The sequence below is a fragment of the Megachile rotundata genome, chromosome 15 (assembly GCF_050947335.1).
Source record: "Megachile rotundata isolate GNS110a chromosome 15, iyMegRotu1, whole genome shotgun sequence".
NCBI lineage: Eukaryota > Metazoa > Arthropoda > Insecta > Hymenoptera > Megachilidae > Megachile > Megachile rotundata.
In genome coordinates, this window is record NC_134997.1 from 13,886,260 (window position 1) to 13,901,805 (window position 15,546).

Below are 15,546 nucleotides of genomic sequence, written 5' to 3' on the forward strand. Positions count from 1 at the left end.
ACTGTACGTTGGTTATTATTAAAATATAAGCAAAGAACCCAGTGTCGGAATACGTGAGCTGAAGATTTTTTTAGCGATATCGACAACGTGTACATTGAAAATTTCGTTGTACGATTGTCGACAAAACAGGGACACGTAGTCGATTATCGTCGTTGATAATTTCGTACGTGTGACACGCGAGTGCGAATGCGCCGTTATCGTGTTCGTTAATACGCGACAGGTTAATTTTATTAGACTCCTCCCTCGCAAACCCTTTTGACGAGGCCCCCGATTTTTCTTTTGTTTTCTTTTTTTTTGTTTTCTACTTTCTTTCCTTCTTTCATTCGTTAACGATCTATTTTTCTTGGCATGCGGAGCTTCCCCCGGAGCGTGAACTGGTTTCGAACGAGTGCCATGCCTTTTACGTTTTCTGGTTTTTGTGCTCCTCACGGAGGGAGACAAGGGCCGACGACTTTTAATGGACGACAGGGCGAGCCCCATAGGCGTAAACCGCGATTGTATTCCCGTCGAGGGTCTAATATTCCATCTACTCCGATGATGAGAACACGATAAGAAAAAAGCCTTTGCTGCTTTCGATGAGAGACCTCCGACGATTTTCTTCTTTTCTTTCCGCAATCTTTCTCTCCTCTCCCGCCGTTCGTCAATTCCCCTTACGAAGCCCCGCTATTACGCGAATAATATTGGGTCGTTGCATAAGTCTCCTACATTCGTAAAGACAATAGAATTCCACGAATTTCCAAATTCCTAAATTCCGTAAGTCCCTAAATCCCCGAATCCTCGAATGCCCCGAACGCTCTAATTCCCGAGGCCGTGAACTTTCATATTCGGAAATTTCAATCCGTGCTAAATACGATAGTTTAACGTTCTCGTCGACCACGCGTATAATTTTTAATGGTCAGGCACATTAGCGCGATAAAAAAAAAGTAGCTTCTGTTCCCTGTTTCGACTCGGCAGAGTTCATCAATCTTTCGTTTCTCGTTGTTGTTTGATCAGCTTTATCCGAGTAACGTAATATCTAGCTACGTGAATTGTGATACACCACGGTGCCCTGCTTGCTGTCGGAATATCGTTCCATTCGGTGTAAACGATAAAAATATGAGCCATAGAAGGCGGCGTTTGTTACTTTTAACCCGCTATCGATCTTCCCTAGACCCGAACTCTCTCGCTCTCTTGCCTCTTTCATGTAATTGAATAATGCAACATGGCGTTATTACATAAACTCCGTTACCGTATTTCCTGCAATCGCCTTGCGTATCAAAACATACAGCGTTATGCTGTATGAACTGCAATATTATTAGTCAGAGGGTGAAAGGGTGCGAGCAAGGGGGTTGCGCGTGGCGTTCTGTTACTGACATTTAGCGGTTTATTAATCGATACATTCTCTCTATTGCGCTTGAACGTTCGACATGAATGTTATTTGCATTGTCACGTTTGTCGTTCGTGTTATTCTATTCGTTTGCCAAGCATTTTGGTAGGGTAGAAAAATAATGCCGAATCGATCCGTTTACGATTGCTAATTCTCCGGATAGCACGGCTAACGACTCTACCTACGAATTTAATAGAAATTTATTAGGGAAGAACTTTCGGAAAAGAAGTTTATTAAAAACGAACGAAAGATAATTGCGTTCTTTATAATTAAAAACGGGCAAACAATATTCCGGCGAAAAATATGGGATACCTAATTGTAAGTTTACTCGAAAAAAAAGAGAACGAACTTTTAAAACGAGCTTCGTGAAATTTCTGAGAAATTTGCACGAAGGAAGTACATGCTTAAAAAGTACCTAAAGTTATTAGAAAACACGCAACGAGAAGGGGCGATCCTCGGAAAATGAAACGCCGGAATCAATGTCGAAGGATGAACGCGAAGCGAGAAAATTTTACAAAGTGGAATTGTCTGAGCAAACCGAGCAAGAAGGAAACAACGAAATACAAAGTTGAACACGACAAAGAAAGAGTTAAATGGCGAAATAAAGGACAAAGAGAGAAAAGGTATCGGGGAACGAGACAGAGAAGCAATCCAACGGAAGAGGAAAGAGATTGAAAGAGAAAAAACGAAAGAAGAGGGTTGGAGGATGGAGAACCCCTTCCATTCTCCGTTAGGGAGAGTTCATACACAGTTGTGGAGTTGGTCAAAGGTTACTATGTATACAGGCAGCTCGTGCAACTGTGTTTAGAATTATCCAATCCCACCCAGGACTATACAAGCTAAACACGTAATGTACAGTAGGGAACAAAATTACCTTCCACTTGGAATTGTTTTTCCAATTTCAGCCCTTTCTAGCCGTCGAGTATCCGCGAAGAAAAATTCAATAAGTTCGTTCGATAGGCGATAATGGACTCGCTGACAGATTCTATTTAAAATAATTTCGATAAATTAGGACTAATATTCCGAATTCGATCGAACGTCGACGTTAACCGAATTTGATCGGGAAATTTTCCATAACAGTGGAAGGGTTAACATTGATCTCGACGTGTCAGATTCTTTTGCCGCTCGTCAAATATTCAATTACCGTGCAGCACCGATGTAAAAGCAACGCGAATGAACGTGCACGAGGTCATAAAGAAAGAAGAGGAAGAAGAAGAAGAGGAGTAGGAGGAGGACCTTGAAGAAAGACGACTGTAACTGCTCGACACTGGCCAACGAGCTGAATAGGCGACTTGACATAATATAAAATCGTTTCACCAAAGGGAAATATTTCAAGAAGAATTATCTTTGTATTCTCCTCCGTCAGAGGGGGAATCGACTTTTTACTCTCTTTCTCTTCTTTCTTTTTCCTTTTTGTCGTGCCTTTAATCGAAGTTTCTTTACGTCGAGCGATTCTCATTATTCTAGACACGTTCGAGACACGTCGTTGCATAATTAATTCGACAATTTTGATATTTTCTTTAATTAATTTCCACGGCGTTCTTTACGCTTTGATTATTTAAAATTAGATTAACGCACAAGTTGTACGCCGTAAATACGTTGTTGTACGTCGCCATAATAATAAATAGAAGCCCCGAGCAAAGCGATATAAACCGTACGGTGAATTAACCGTCTAACGAAAGTTCGAATCAGCAACGAAGAAGTATATTGATATTTGTGGAGGTCTAAACAACGCGGAATCAAAGTTTCCCTCTCGTTTCGCCGATGAATTCGCATTTGGCGGTTGTTACGCGTTTCGTATACGCTAATTTCGTGTTTCGAGCCACGCAGGGAGAGCTGCAGGTGTTTGCTTATCTGTGGAATTGGCTTTTCAGGATCTCTCGAGTGTACGGACGCGATGAAGAAGAGAAAACGATGGACAGCGAGCAGAAGCCGAGATAACAGGGCAGGCAATTTTGGAAAGAGGATCATTAAAAAAGAAGAAGGAAATTTGTTAGAGTCGAAAAAAAGAATGAAACCTAAACGTGTAGTATATAAGATTAAACGCAACCCGCGTTTACTGCTGCTCATAAATCTTTGCGTTCGTTCCAACGAGCCCTCAAATCGTTCTCTTTGATTACCCATCAAAATCCATTTTGTGCCATCGAGCGAGTTCCTTGGCAGCTCGACAGAAACCAATAAAACGGGACGTAAGACGAGAAAATTGACGGTCATCACGGATTCGATCCTACCATCGGCTACTTATTGGTCAATTTCTTTCTTGTCTTCGCTCTTCGCCAGAAAGATAGACCGGAATATGCTCTGACTATACGTTTCTTTTTCATTTTTACGGCCCATTGACATAATAAAAAATAACACAAAACAAGCGATAATAATTAACTGCTAATAAGTAACTATGCATTTAATTCGCGCGAAAATAACTGATCGACGTGACTCCGTCTCTATTTACATATTTCCCTGATACAAAATTAGCCATAATACTGCACATCGATTACCAAATTTTCGACCTCCTCGTTTCTCCTACGCGATTTCGAATAATTTTTGCCTACCCGGTTACCTCGTAAATCAATAATTTTAATTTTACACGCGCCGTGTATGTTTGCTCGGTTCCCCCCATCTAAACGAATAAAAATATTTCAATAAAACGATGTCAAATTAATCTACGATAACAGGACCATTGATTTTCAATCGATAACTCTGGTCAGCTAAAAAAAGACATTAATCAATTAATACAGGAGAGAGAAAGGAAGAGAAAGGGAGAGGGGAAGGAAGGAAGGAAGGAAGGGAGAGCGGGGAAGAGAGAGAGAGAGAGTAACGGGACCATTAAATTACCAACTCCCTGTCATAATCTATCTCACCTCTGGCCAGTTAAACTTGCCTAATAATTCGCCAGATTGGCGCCAGCAGTAGGCATGCGCAACAAAAACCAATAACACTGGCTCTCTCTCCCTCTCTCTCTCGTCCCCTCTCCATTTACCTATATAGAGTAGCTCCACAACCTTGTACATAGCCTCCATTCGGCACCCCTGTGGTGGTCCACCCCCATCTAACCCTCCAGGCCACACCATACGAACCATGCTGCAGCAACAACGTACTAACACTGTACCACTAGAGATGGGAATAAACCTGACTCGAATAGCATCCATGGTTCCTCGAAATTCTCTGCGAAATGTGTTACGAGCCTGGTGGTGGCTTTTGATCCGGTCCAATGTATTTTAACGCGTTTACCGTCATTATTGAAACAACGATAACAGAGATTATACGACGTATCGATCATTCGTTTCTTCCTTTCATTCCTTTATTTGCATCTTTCATTAACTCGACGCGTTAAACGCGCTCAATTTAAATACGTTAATACGCAATTATTCGCAATAAGATCGTTTCATTTTTCAATTGAACTTTATTACTCGATACATTGCGCAAGATGCATCGTTGTTATTACAGTGTTCTCTACGCGATTACTCGATTATATCGAATTCGCGATACAGGTTACTAATGGCCCCCGCGCTACTCAACGCGTTAATAACTAATTTCTTCGCCTAATGCTTTAATTCGCTGTTTTGAATTACTAATGGAACGGTAATGGTATTCACCAGGTAATTCCTATTTACAGTCTTTAATCATTTGGCCAAATTAAGTCTGGCTGCGTTTACAGGAAACGTTAAATTAAATTCGTATCGCTAGGTAGACACGAACCCCGTGCGCTGTTAACGCCGCCGAAACGAAAATTAATAACGATATATCGGAGATAAATAAATAATTAAAAGAAAGAATATCGAGCCGAATAAGAAGAGAAGGTAATTCTAATTTCACGGTATAAACGTTTGGTAGATTTAATACCACTTTCGAGAGAGTGAATCAATCGTTTCACGGAATGTGTGATTGGAATGTATTTGTTCGGCGGGAAATCGTTTTCGAGATTTTGCCTTGCGTCGAAAATCGACCGTTGATTGAGTACAGAGAAGAAGAAGGGAAAAAAAGGATCGAGAATTTCCGAGTCGATGAAATATGGTAGTCGACGATCCTTGACGTCACGCGAATAGAATTATAATTTATTTCGATTGTATTATTTGTATCGGCAGGAAAATAAAAAGTCAACGAAATATAATTAATGTGCAAATTTCGTGCGTTTATAGTTGAACGTTTCATCGGTTCGCACGGGTTAATGGGCAGACTAACAAATTAATTAAATATTTCCCTAATTATTTCGTTCCACAGATTCAATCGTGTACGTCGTAGAATCGGACCTGGCTCGAATAATAATTAAACATGGCGTAATAATAATATTCAACGAGAAGGAATATTCGATATTCTTTTTATTTCGGGGGCCAACAAATTCGATAAAACATAATGAATTGCATCGACCGAAACGTCCAAAAATATACAGATATATGTATACCGTATATAGTTCCATTAAAAGCAAATTAAGCTGACCTATTTTTTACGTCTCGTTCATCCCATATTTTCGCAACAGAGTTTGATTGCGTTTTAAAATTCGAACATCGAAAACTGTCCGCTAAATGAATTTGACCCGTCAACTTGTTAATTTACTGATTTATACGATGATTCGTTAGAAATGTAGTGCCTCGTAAAACGTATAAAAATAATTTATCGAAAAAAAAAAACACGTATGCAACGGTCTCCGTCAATTTCATCTTTTGAATGGGAAAGAAAAAAAGGATTTTAGATTCTGACGAAAGAAGCAAGTAATCATCGTGGTTGAAAACGATTCCAGCAGTTTGCACAGGGCTTTACGAAGTCATATTTGTATGAAACATTGCCACTGCACTGAATGCGTTATGTAAGTCACGCTTCTGAATAAGAGCCTTTGCAAACACTGTATTGATTTTTGTGCGTTAGTACTTATGCATGTATGTACAAACCCGACACAAACCGGCATTAGGTGATCGTTGCACGTTTCGTGTATATTAATTTCCTGTTGCTTTTCGCGAATAATTTATCGTGCGTCTCCTGTACACGCTCGAAAACAATTTTGATTCCTATCCGAATGCAACGAATAATTATATTTTCGAATTCCCGTTTCCATTCAGGAAAATCATTAATATTCTTCACGAATGTCGATATAAATTAAAAATAATGCTCGTACGGTTAATATTAGTACAGCGTTTCGGAACGGAGAACTGAATAAGCAAATTTTCTTCTTCCGACATAAAATATTTCTAAAGAACAGAAAATGGAAAGTTTACACCACTAGTTGACCCGCTGTTTAAATGAAATTTCCTTTCATCCGTTCTTGTTTCCTTCAGCTCGCGTAGCAAACGTTAATTGCATGCATTTTCATACTAAGTGCTTCCCTGGAAAGCAATATTTTTATGTTCATAACGTTACAAAATTGTTGAAAGTGCGATTTACGTTTTAAATTATTTTTCAACAATTTTCTCGTACGTCTTTTAAACCGGGAATATTCGTAGTTAAAAGAAATCTCGTTCCAGTTGCTGTTTTATCTAAAACTTTAAGTCCATTAAGTTACCCGAGCATGATACCCAGATACTACTTAGCTCTTTAGACACTTAATAATTAAGAACTCGAGTTAAGTTCCGCTCGCGTTCAGGTTCTGCTAACACCTAGGTACCCGAGTACTTGGTCTATTCGAGTACTCGAGCCAGATGTTTGGGCACTTTCGGATACTTAATACTCCCGGAACTCGAATCGAGTGCTCTTGCACCGAAATTTTCAGCCATTTATCAGAAACGAATAAGATCGGGCGAAAAAAACGAGAGCAAATAAATTTCATCGTTCCAGGAACAAATTATTATATTTCTTTCTATCGGTTTTCTCCGGCGGGGAGGAAATAAACGAGCGTAAAGTGTTTTCTGACAGAGTGCAATGAAATATTCACCACGTGTATGTTCGATCGCGATGGAACGCATGCAAAACAACACTTTGCTCGCTCTTCTTTGCCATTTTCTCTTTTCAATTCGTATTTACGATATACTCCACAATACCGCGACACGCTTTTCTTTTTTCGATCTTTCGATTTTTATATCTCCCCTTTTCTTTTTTTCCTCCCCTCGTTTTTACTCGATTTACAAATCGCTGCACATCCTGTTTTCATAAGACAACACTTGCCTCTTCGGAAAGGTATCCGTAATTATTCATCGAATTTTATTGGAATTAAACGATCGACCGGTGGTAGACCGCAAAAGGGTCGAAGGTTCGATGGTACTCGTTTCAACTGGAATTAATCTGTCTTATAATAACACGATTACCGCTGCCACGATATTGTCCAGGGCACATTCGTGTACTCGGAATCAAATTCACCTTGTATTATGCTAACGACATGCTAATGGTCTCCTTCTTTAACGACCGTTTCCTTTCGCGACAGTCCGCTTTTGATTATTCTACTAGTCCTTTTCTTCGTACTACTCGTCTCTAGTACAACTTTCAATAGTACAACTATTTCACTTGCACTATACAACCGCTCCAATACGATTTTTCACCGCGACTCGTTAATTATGAAATTTCTTACACGACTCCGTCGCTATAATAGTAAAACATAGGAGGCGAAGTCTGCTTAAGAACACAAAATTTTCAGAAAACTTTACTCCAAGTTTGAATGGTATGTTTGCGTTGTATCATCGTGCAAGATGTGTATAAATATTTGCCGTGTCGGTGTTGATCTTTGATGAACGTTAACGAGACAACGCGACCGTGTAACAATTAATGATTATAGTCGAATAAAATGGAGTGAAATTTTCGTAGACAATTCGACGAGTTCAAGATATACAATTATTTAACGAACCCGCGATGAAACGTGGTTTCAAGGCAGAGTAATATTTGGGAAATACGCGGATCGAGGAGTAATGTTTGTAACGAAGGGAAAGAGGAGAAAATAGATCGGAATGGCGGAGTTGAAGAATGCGTGAAATTCCATGGTGGTACTCGTGAAACAAAATATAGATTTATATTTTCGTTGCTAATAGAGGAACGCGAAAACGAAATATCGGTTATCGAATTTTTCTTTTTTCCAACGTATATTGAAATCGAACACGTTTCTTTCTAAATTCATGCGATCTGTTTGCATAAATTTACCTTTAATATCCGTCTAATGGAGCAATTATTGCGACTTGAATAAAGTTGGAACAATTCTTTGTTTGCAACTTGTGCAGTATGTTACAGTAATCAAAATAATTTTTTATTTGAAAATTTTAAAAATGTCTTGATCACAGTTTGCAGAGGGACTTTTATTTCAAACATTTCTTTGTGAGATTATTGGAGATATCCTAAAAATTTTTCGACTGCACTCTGTACACAGGACGAATATCGCTCCATTTCGAGATTGAAAATATAAAAATATTTACCGTTCACTTTGTTTCGTCTAAAAAATAATCTAAATTTTATTTGTCTTTGTTCGCCTATTACCGAGATAATTAGCTGAATTACTCGTGTTCCTCTATAAGACCAATGAAATTCCCAAGGTCGATAGCTTTCGTTTGTCAAGGTTTCGTTATAAACATTTTCAATAAAAGTAGATATTTTATCAAATTTAACCGGTCGAGAATTATAAAATATATTTATTTGATTAATGACGTACGTGCAAAAAAACCCACGATTTTTTAAATTGAAATATTAAAGAGTATCCAAAAAAACTTCTCGGCATAATGAGTTTTAGTTCTGAAACAACACTCCATTACAGCGTGTAACTGTACGCAGAAATACAAGTACATATCTACGAGCTGGACAAGGTTACGTTCTAATACTGTCCGCAGAAATGACGTAATGAATAATGCATTCTCCGGTTTAAATGTTAGTTTTATGAAACGCAATACACGTACAAGCCACGTGCTGATGAACGTTAATCCGTTTCTCTATTGATGCACGTTTCACGATAACATAAATTCGCTTAATTACATAAAACTGGTTTATCCAGCTTTCGACGATTATGAAAAAGAATCCGAAGTCAAATTACATACAACTTTTTGTAATTGAACTCGATGTCAATCGAATACAATTTTTTTAAACGAACACGCGATCAATCACTTTCGTATCTAATCTGACAACCGAGTAGTTTCAGATCCTCCTAATTGTTCTAATGAAATTACCTCGCTAACTACAGAAATTAACCCATCAGTCGTATGAAAAATCTACGGAATCTAATAACGCGCTTAGATTTTTGCATTTAACGTCATTGTTTCGTCGTAATTATTAATACAGCATTTTTTTATTGCCTGGATTTCAGTCGACGATTAATCAATCGTCGTTGACATTGAAGATTGTGCTAATGGGCTTCGAGTCGACGCGACGTTTATATTAATTGTGTAAAGCGAGGTTTATAATCGTAAATAAATAACGTGTAGTTAGGAAAATAGATGTTTTCGAGTTTCTGCAAATTTTTCCCAATAAAATGATCGAGCAATGCAACAAAACCCATAAACCGGTTTACGTCGAAGGAACATTTCCTTCTCGCGAAACGACACGCTCTGCTATTCGCAGATTACCGGTTAATTTACAATTATTCACGTTGTATGTTTTTCAATTAAAAGACCAGTTATTTGTTGGCTCTTCGTATATTATATATTTAGAAACTCCCTTTTACCAACGATAAGAACAATGTCCGTTCACTTCTATCAAAATCAGGTTTCCTTTTTGTTGAAGGAAAGTGAGACTACTTCGATTCTAATAACTTATTTTCGGTGTCGAAGAAAAGTGTAGGAAAAAGCGATAATTACCTCTCCGTGCGTGTCCCTTCGGCCATCCGGGGTGTTCTCTGGCAAGAAGTAGAGCCGTAAAGATGCCAGAGGTTGATTTGGGCCCCGACTATCCATCCATAAAAGTTGAAGTTCCCCGATGCTAACCAAGTCGGCATCGCTCCACAATTTTGTCAGGAAGAAGCTGCCTAAACGCAGGACACGACCGTTTCCTATCCTCACCGCTTTGTAAAATGTGTACGGGCCGTGGCTGAAGCAAGCACTGCCCAATAACTGCAACAAAAACATTTTTCACAATTAATCCAACCATTCTCAAACCTTTCGTAATTAAAATTTAATCCAGATATTTAAAATTAAACATAATATCGGTAAATCAGGTTTCTTCAGGGAATCTGTCAGAAATTCTAGGAGAGTTATTTATAAAATTAATCAGCGACTCCCAGTTTTTCCGTGGACGTAGCCAGTTGCCAGCAGTTTCGTTGATCGTTTCTCGGTAAATGGTAATTATTGTTAATTTCACGCGGTATTCGAGAAGAGGAAAAATAAGGCAACGTTTCGTTGTCAGCGAAACGGCAAAGAACATTTAAGGGTTACCGTCGAGCATGCTTATTTGTAGGCCGTCAGTTTGGTTTTATGGATGTTCGTCGAGTGAAACAAGTCGTTAGATGACTCATATCCCATGCCAGGAGGGTCTCATTTGTAACAATGTGCTGCTTTTAAAGAGTATTTACCGCTAACGCTATTGTTTCTTAATAAGTATTATAAAAGGTGCCTTATCGTCTTGATATTGTGAATTTCTTACTACACGTCAGAATAAATTATCGCGTGCCTCAACACAATTTTCTATCCTCGATGAAGAATTCAAAATATTTTACCGACGTCGAATGAATCCTATTACCGTTCTCGAGAATATTGAAAAAAAAATTCTACTTAACAGGCTGTTGATATTGTTGATTGATAAACCTTGAGCTCGTTTAAAAGTGTGAATAAAAAATGGCACACGGCGTGTTTAAATTCAGATAACGTGGAAACTAATGAAGGTAAAGCAATAAATTTTCCAAGGTACATTTAAAAGCGGTTCTCTCTCGCGCAGCCCCGGTGAAAAATAAAACGTATCAATTCCATGCTTTTAATACAAATTTCGTGTCAGCTTTCGAGAATTATGGATTATCGATACGATTATGCCTTGGCTATTTATACGCGAGTGGTGACATTTAATAAACGAGCCTCTTTAAAATCAGCTACGGTTAGATAAGAAGCGGCTTAATTTTTCCTCGAGTATATCGCAAACATTTGATTAAAGCGTTGAAAAGATAATTTTCACTCGATCCAATATTTTTGACGATGAATGACTCTGGTACCGATTTTCATTTATCATTTTCAACTAAAAGATTGCGAGCGTCGTTCGCCGAAGAGGAAAACGTTTATTATCGTACACGAGCACAAATACAGGAATAAAATGAGTTCAACAAGAAAACTTTTATAACAGTCTCTCGTATAATTTTTCAGCGAGTCTTTATGTGAACGATTTGTACCTTTTCATATCGCTTCTTGTACATTTTCTGTTAAGATACAATCAATGTTTAAACGAAGCGGCGTATCGCGCGCTGCGTATCGCGCATGCGCGCTACTCCCGCGGCAAAATTAAATTTTTCTATTCAAGCGCGTTTAAATGAATACATTATCGGTAGTTCGGACAAAAGTGATCCATAGATATTTATTTAAAGGTACTTTAAAAAATGAATAAAAAAGCATTGTATGTTTCGTGACAAATGGAAACATAATTTAACGATACCGAAATTGTGTACGTGCTCAAGGTGTTACGTACACAGAGATAAGTATACGGTTACTATTAGATATTCTTATCTAATCTTATTCAATTTTAATTTTGAATCCGACGTTATTTTATAAATGTACTTTGGACTACATATTCTAAAGCAAATTTTATTTACTGGATGCCTAAAATTTTTGATGGCTGACATAATATTTGGTGATTTAGAATGAAATAGTTGGATCGCATTTGTTATCTGTTTCAATTTTTCCTGATGAAAAGAGGTGTATTCACCTTTTCCACGCAGCTGTGAGTTAATACGAGTTCAAACACCGAGTCGTATCGAATTGCAAATGCGATGTCCCGAGCTTTCACGGCAATGAAAAAGATTGCCATCGTAATTCGGAATATCCAATAGCAACCGAGTGCAAAAGAGAAACGCCTTTCGTTTCCTGTCCCTCTCTCTCTTATTGCTTCGCACTGACTCCATAGAACCGTCTACTTTTGCAGCCAGAACTTGTCCGATTCTTCTTCTTTTGCTTTATTTACTACGGTCGATTTGAAATCGTACGAATTGTCGATGTAAAAGCGACAGAAAGGTCCTACAATTTGCATTTCGAAGCCCGTTTTTATCTGTCGTAAAATACAATCTTCTCGTAATTGCAACGTAGAATTATAATTTTTTTCTGGAGCCGAGAAGAAGAAAGACGGAACGATTAAATGCTCGAATATAGACGGAAATAATGGGCACGGTTCTTTAATTCTTATTCAGGATACACAAACATCGCGGGATGCTCGCAAAAAAAGCACAATTACTTCGTTAACTCTAATACTTCAATAGCACGGCTATTTCCTACTGCGATTGCATCGAGTTTAATTGTCCGCCAAGTCAGGCCTGTAATAATCCGTTCCTCGAGACATGCTACCATCCACTTAACCATATTTTCCTTTTTATCTTCCCTTCGCAAATAAACATAATAACGAGAAATAATAATGTTTCTCGTGCATTGTTCCAATTAAAATTCAACTCGAATCTACTTATTTACGATAAAAGCGAGAAAAATAATGCAACCGCGATTAAGAAATTGATAATTAGTAACTACGAAGCGCTACGAAGTTTCCGTCCGTACGTATTAAAATTATCGTTTCAGCGCCCGCAAAAAAATATTTAAATTTCATGCTAATTAACATTTTTTAAATATTTCCTTTTACGCGAATCTGTAGATACAAAAATGTTGACGCAACAAAAAGATACGCCGTTGTCGTAGCAGCGATAACGCGTCGAAAAGAAAGTGCATCCCATTCGATCAATGATTGGAAAAAATATACTCCCACTTAATCGAAAGCACGTGCTCTCTCTGTATCAATCAAGGCGAGTTCGTGTTACATAATTGAATCAATAAACGTAGAGTATAGCTGCCCGTGGAATGAGCACCACTGCCATAACTATTTCCAATGTTTTAAGGGTACAGTCGCGGCCAAAAGTTTCCACGTTGGTCAAGAAGACACGATCTGGCCTGGCTCGACCACCAATGGTATTTATAGCGTTAATCTCGTTTCTCTGCTACAGCTGCATCGTCTGCGAAACCCCAACGCCATTGATATCGCAATTGCATCTACCAACTCTCCTCCCTTTTTTTCTCTCTTTCTCCTATCCCCACTTCTCTTCAACTATTCCCCGCCAGCATCGCGCGTTCACGTAGAGTCCACTTGGCCCGTTGTGCATGGATTTTCGTGAAGCGTTTCTGCCTTCATTATTTACCCTCACACACTCCAATTACCATCGCGTACCGACCCAGCCAAATATTTCGCCGTGGCATCGTGGAATATAGCGACAACGCCATGTATTATTCAACGCGGCTTGTCGATGCCTCGTTCGAGCACATTTTATTCGTGTACACACGCGAAACGTTACGATCGCTTTATTATTTATGCTCGTTGTCAGTCATGCCCAGTGACGCTCATTCATCGACCATTAGAAAAATACCATACAATTACTTACTAGAAATATTTCAAATTTACGAAATTTTTTTTATAATAATTCATTAGTAGTCCTACCATTCGCTACTCTAAATAATAGCGCAGCATCCTTCCTTTCACTAACGATAATAAGGAGGGAACCTAACCTAGAGTAACTATACAGTACACCCAAGCATCTCTAATTTTCAATCAGTGTCATTTAACCTTTCAGTAAAATATAAAATACCTTGCTGTCAATCTTAAAAAAGAAAAGGAAAGAAAACGTTAAGAAATAAGAGAAATCTAGAGAAATAGTTGGCAAGGAGTTCTCTGTTTCGTTGATTATCATCCAGATGTTGTTGTTCGTGCATAGAAACGAAAATATCGATTTGTCCGGCAAACACATAGGCGCACGGCGCTTATAACCGTGCATCGTACATTTTATTTCGTGATTAATCGCGGCAGCTGTTATAAATAAAGCTAATATGCAGATTGGCCGGCGGACAGAAAGACACGATCGAGGACTGTTTAATAATCATGAGGCACAATGTGTGCCGGCTTTGGTATCCTTGACTTCACTTGCAGATTGATAAAAATATAGGCAAAAATAGATTGTTTACTTTTGTTTATCGATCGAATATGACGAGAAGAGAAACAATCTCGACTAATTGCTTCATATCGCCATTTAATTAAAAATCTTTTAACGTTAAAAATTTTATTTTAGTATGTCAATTTGCCTGTCTGCTTTTAAAATTTCATTCTGAAATTTAAACGCTGAGTTATATCGAAATTTTCCAAAAATAAATTCGCGTTAATTATTTCTTTACTTAATTCCGAGTGTAAGTAGAAATCACGAATGTAGATTAATTAGTTTCGACATAATGCAACACTAAAGCAAAACTAATGAATAACGATGCAAATAAAAAGAAACGTGTCCCGATTTCTCGTTTTTATGTACAGCTAAATCGATTAGAGTTGTAAATGGAATCTGGTTGACTCACGGTATTTAACTGGTTTTGAAATTTAAATTATTAGATGCAAATTTACGGTATACAGTCCGTTAAAAAGAAGTTCCTCGTTTATTACACGGACAAACAAGCTTTTCTTGTGTAAATATTCTGTTACTCGAATAATATATTCCGTTTCGTTGATCGATATCAGCCTTAAAACTGCATCACAAATAAGTCTTTTCCTCTCTCTTTTCCTCTCTCATGAATACCAATTATCAAAATCCAAATATTCAAGAAGGAATTTATTTAACGTTTATTCGGCGCAATCATTTACGAAACAAAAATGAAGGAACGAAGCTAACTTCCAGTTTCGTATTTACCGTTGCACGCTATGTTTCGAAATTTATTCACGCAGCCCTATGTATTACACCGAAATCGATATACAACCTTCACACACGTGTTCCTATTTTCATTTGGATTTAGATCCCCATTGCGAGTCGAGCGCTGTTTGTGAAACAGCCTTTAGGCTATATTCGCGTACACGAATTCTACGAGCAGCGATGGCTACGATCTTCAACGCAATAATTTTAGTTACACTTTCCTTAACAACTTTATAGCGGAAAAAATAAATTGAGGAGTAATAACTTTTAAAGTAAAAGAGCGCTGTTTAAACGTGGGCATGTTTGAACAAAGTAAAAGTACAAAGAAAAAGTAACTATGTAATTACCTACTATTTGAGCGCGAATCAAAATTTTAATTCACAAGATTCTTTACGCGCGAGAAAAATATTATTTAAGTTGTTACTGTCGCATAGTTTTACTACCATCGATG

The 15,546-nt window shown here is 38.0% G+C and overlaps 1 protein-coding gene across 4 annotated transcripts in view; it reads right to left on the bottom strand.

Annotated features, from left to right (window-relative positions):
- LOC100880603 (uncharacterized) overlaps positions 1-15,546 on the bottom strand; it is a 106,350-nt gene that overhangs the window by 73,907 nt on the left and 16,897 nt on the right. For all 4 annotated transcript variants that reach the window (XM_076540063.1, XM_076540062.1, XM_076540061.1 and 1 more), the window contains one exon: positions 10,057-10,308. In XM_076540063.1, the coding sequence (XP_076396178.1) occupies positions 10,057-10,308 (252 nt within the window). The remainder of the gene's footprint in view (positions 1-10,056; positions 10,309-15,546) is intronic.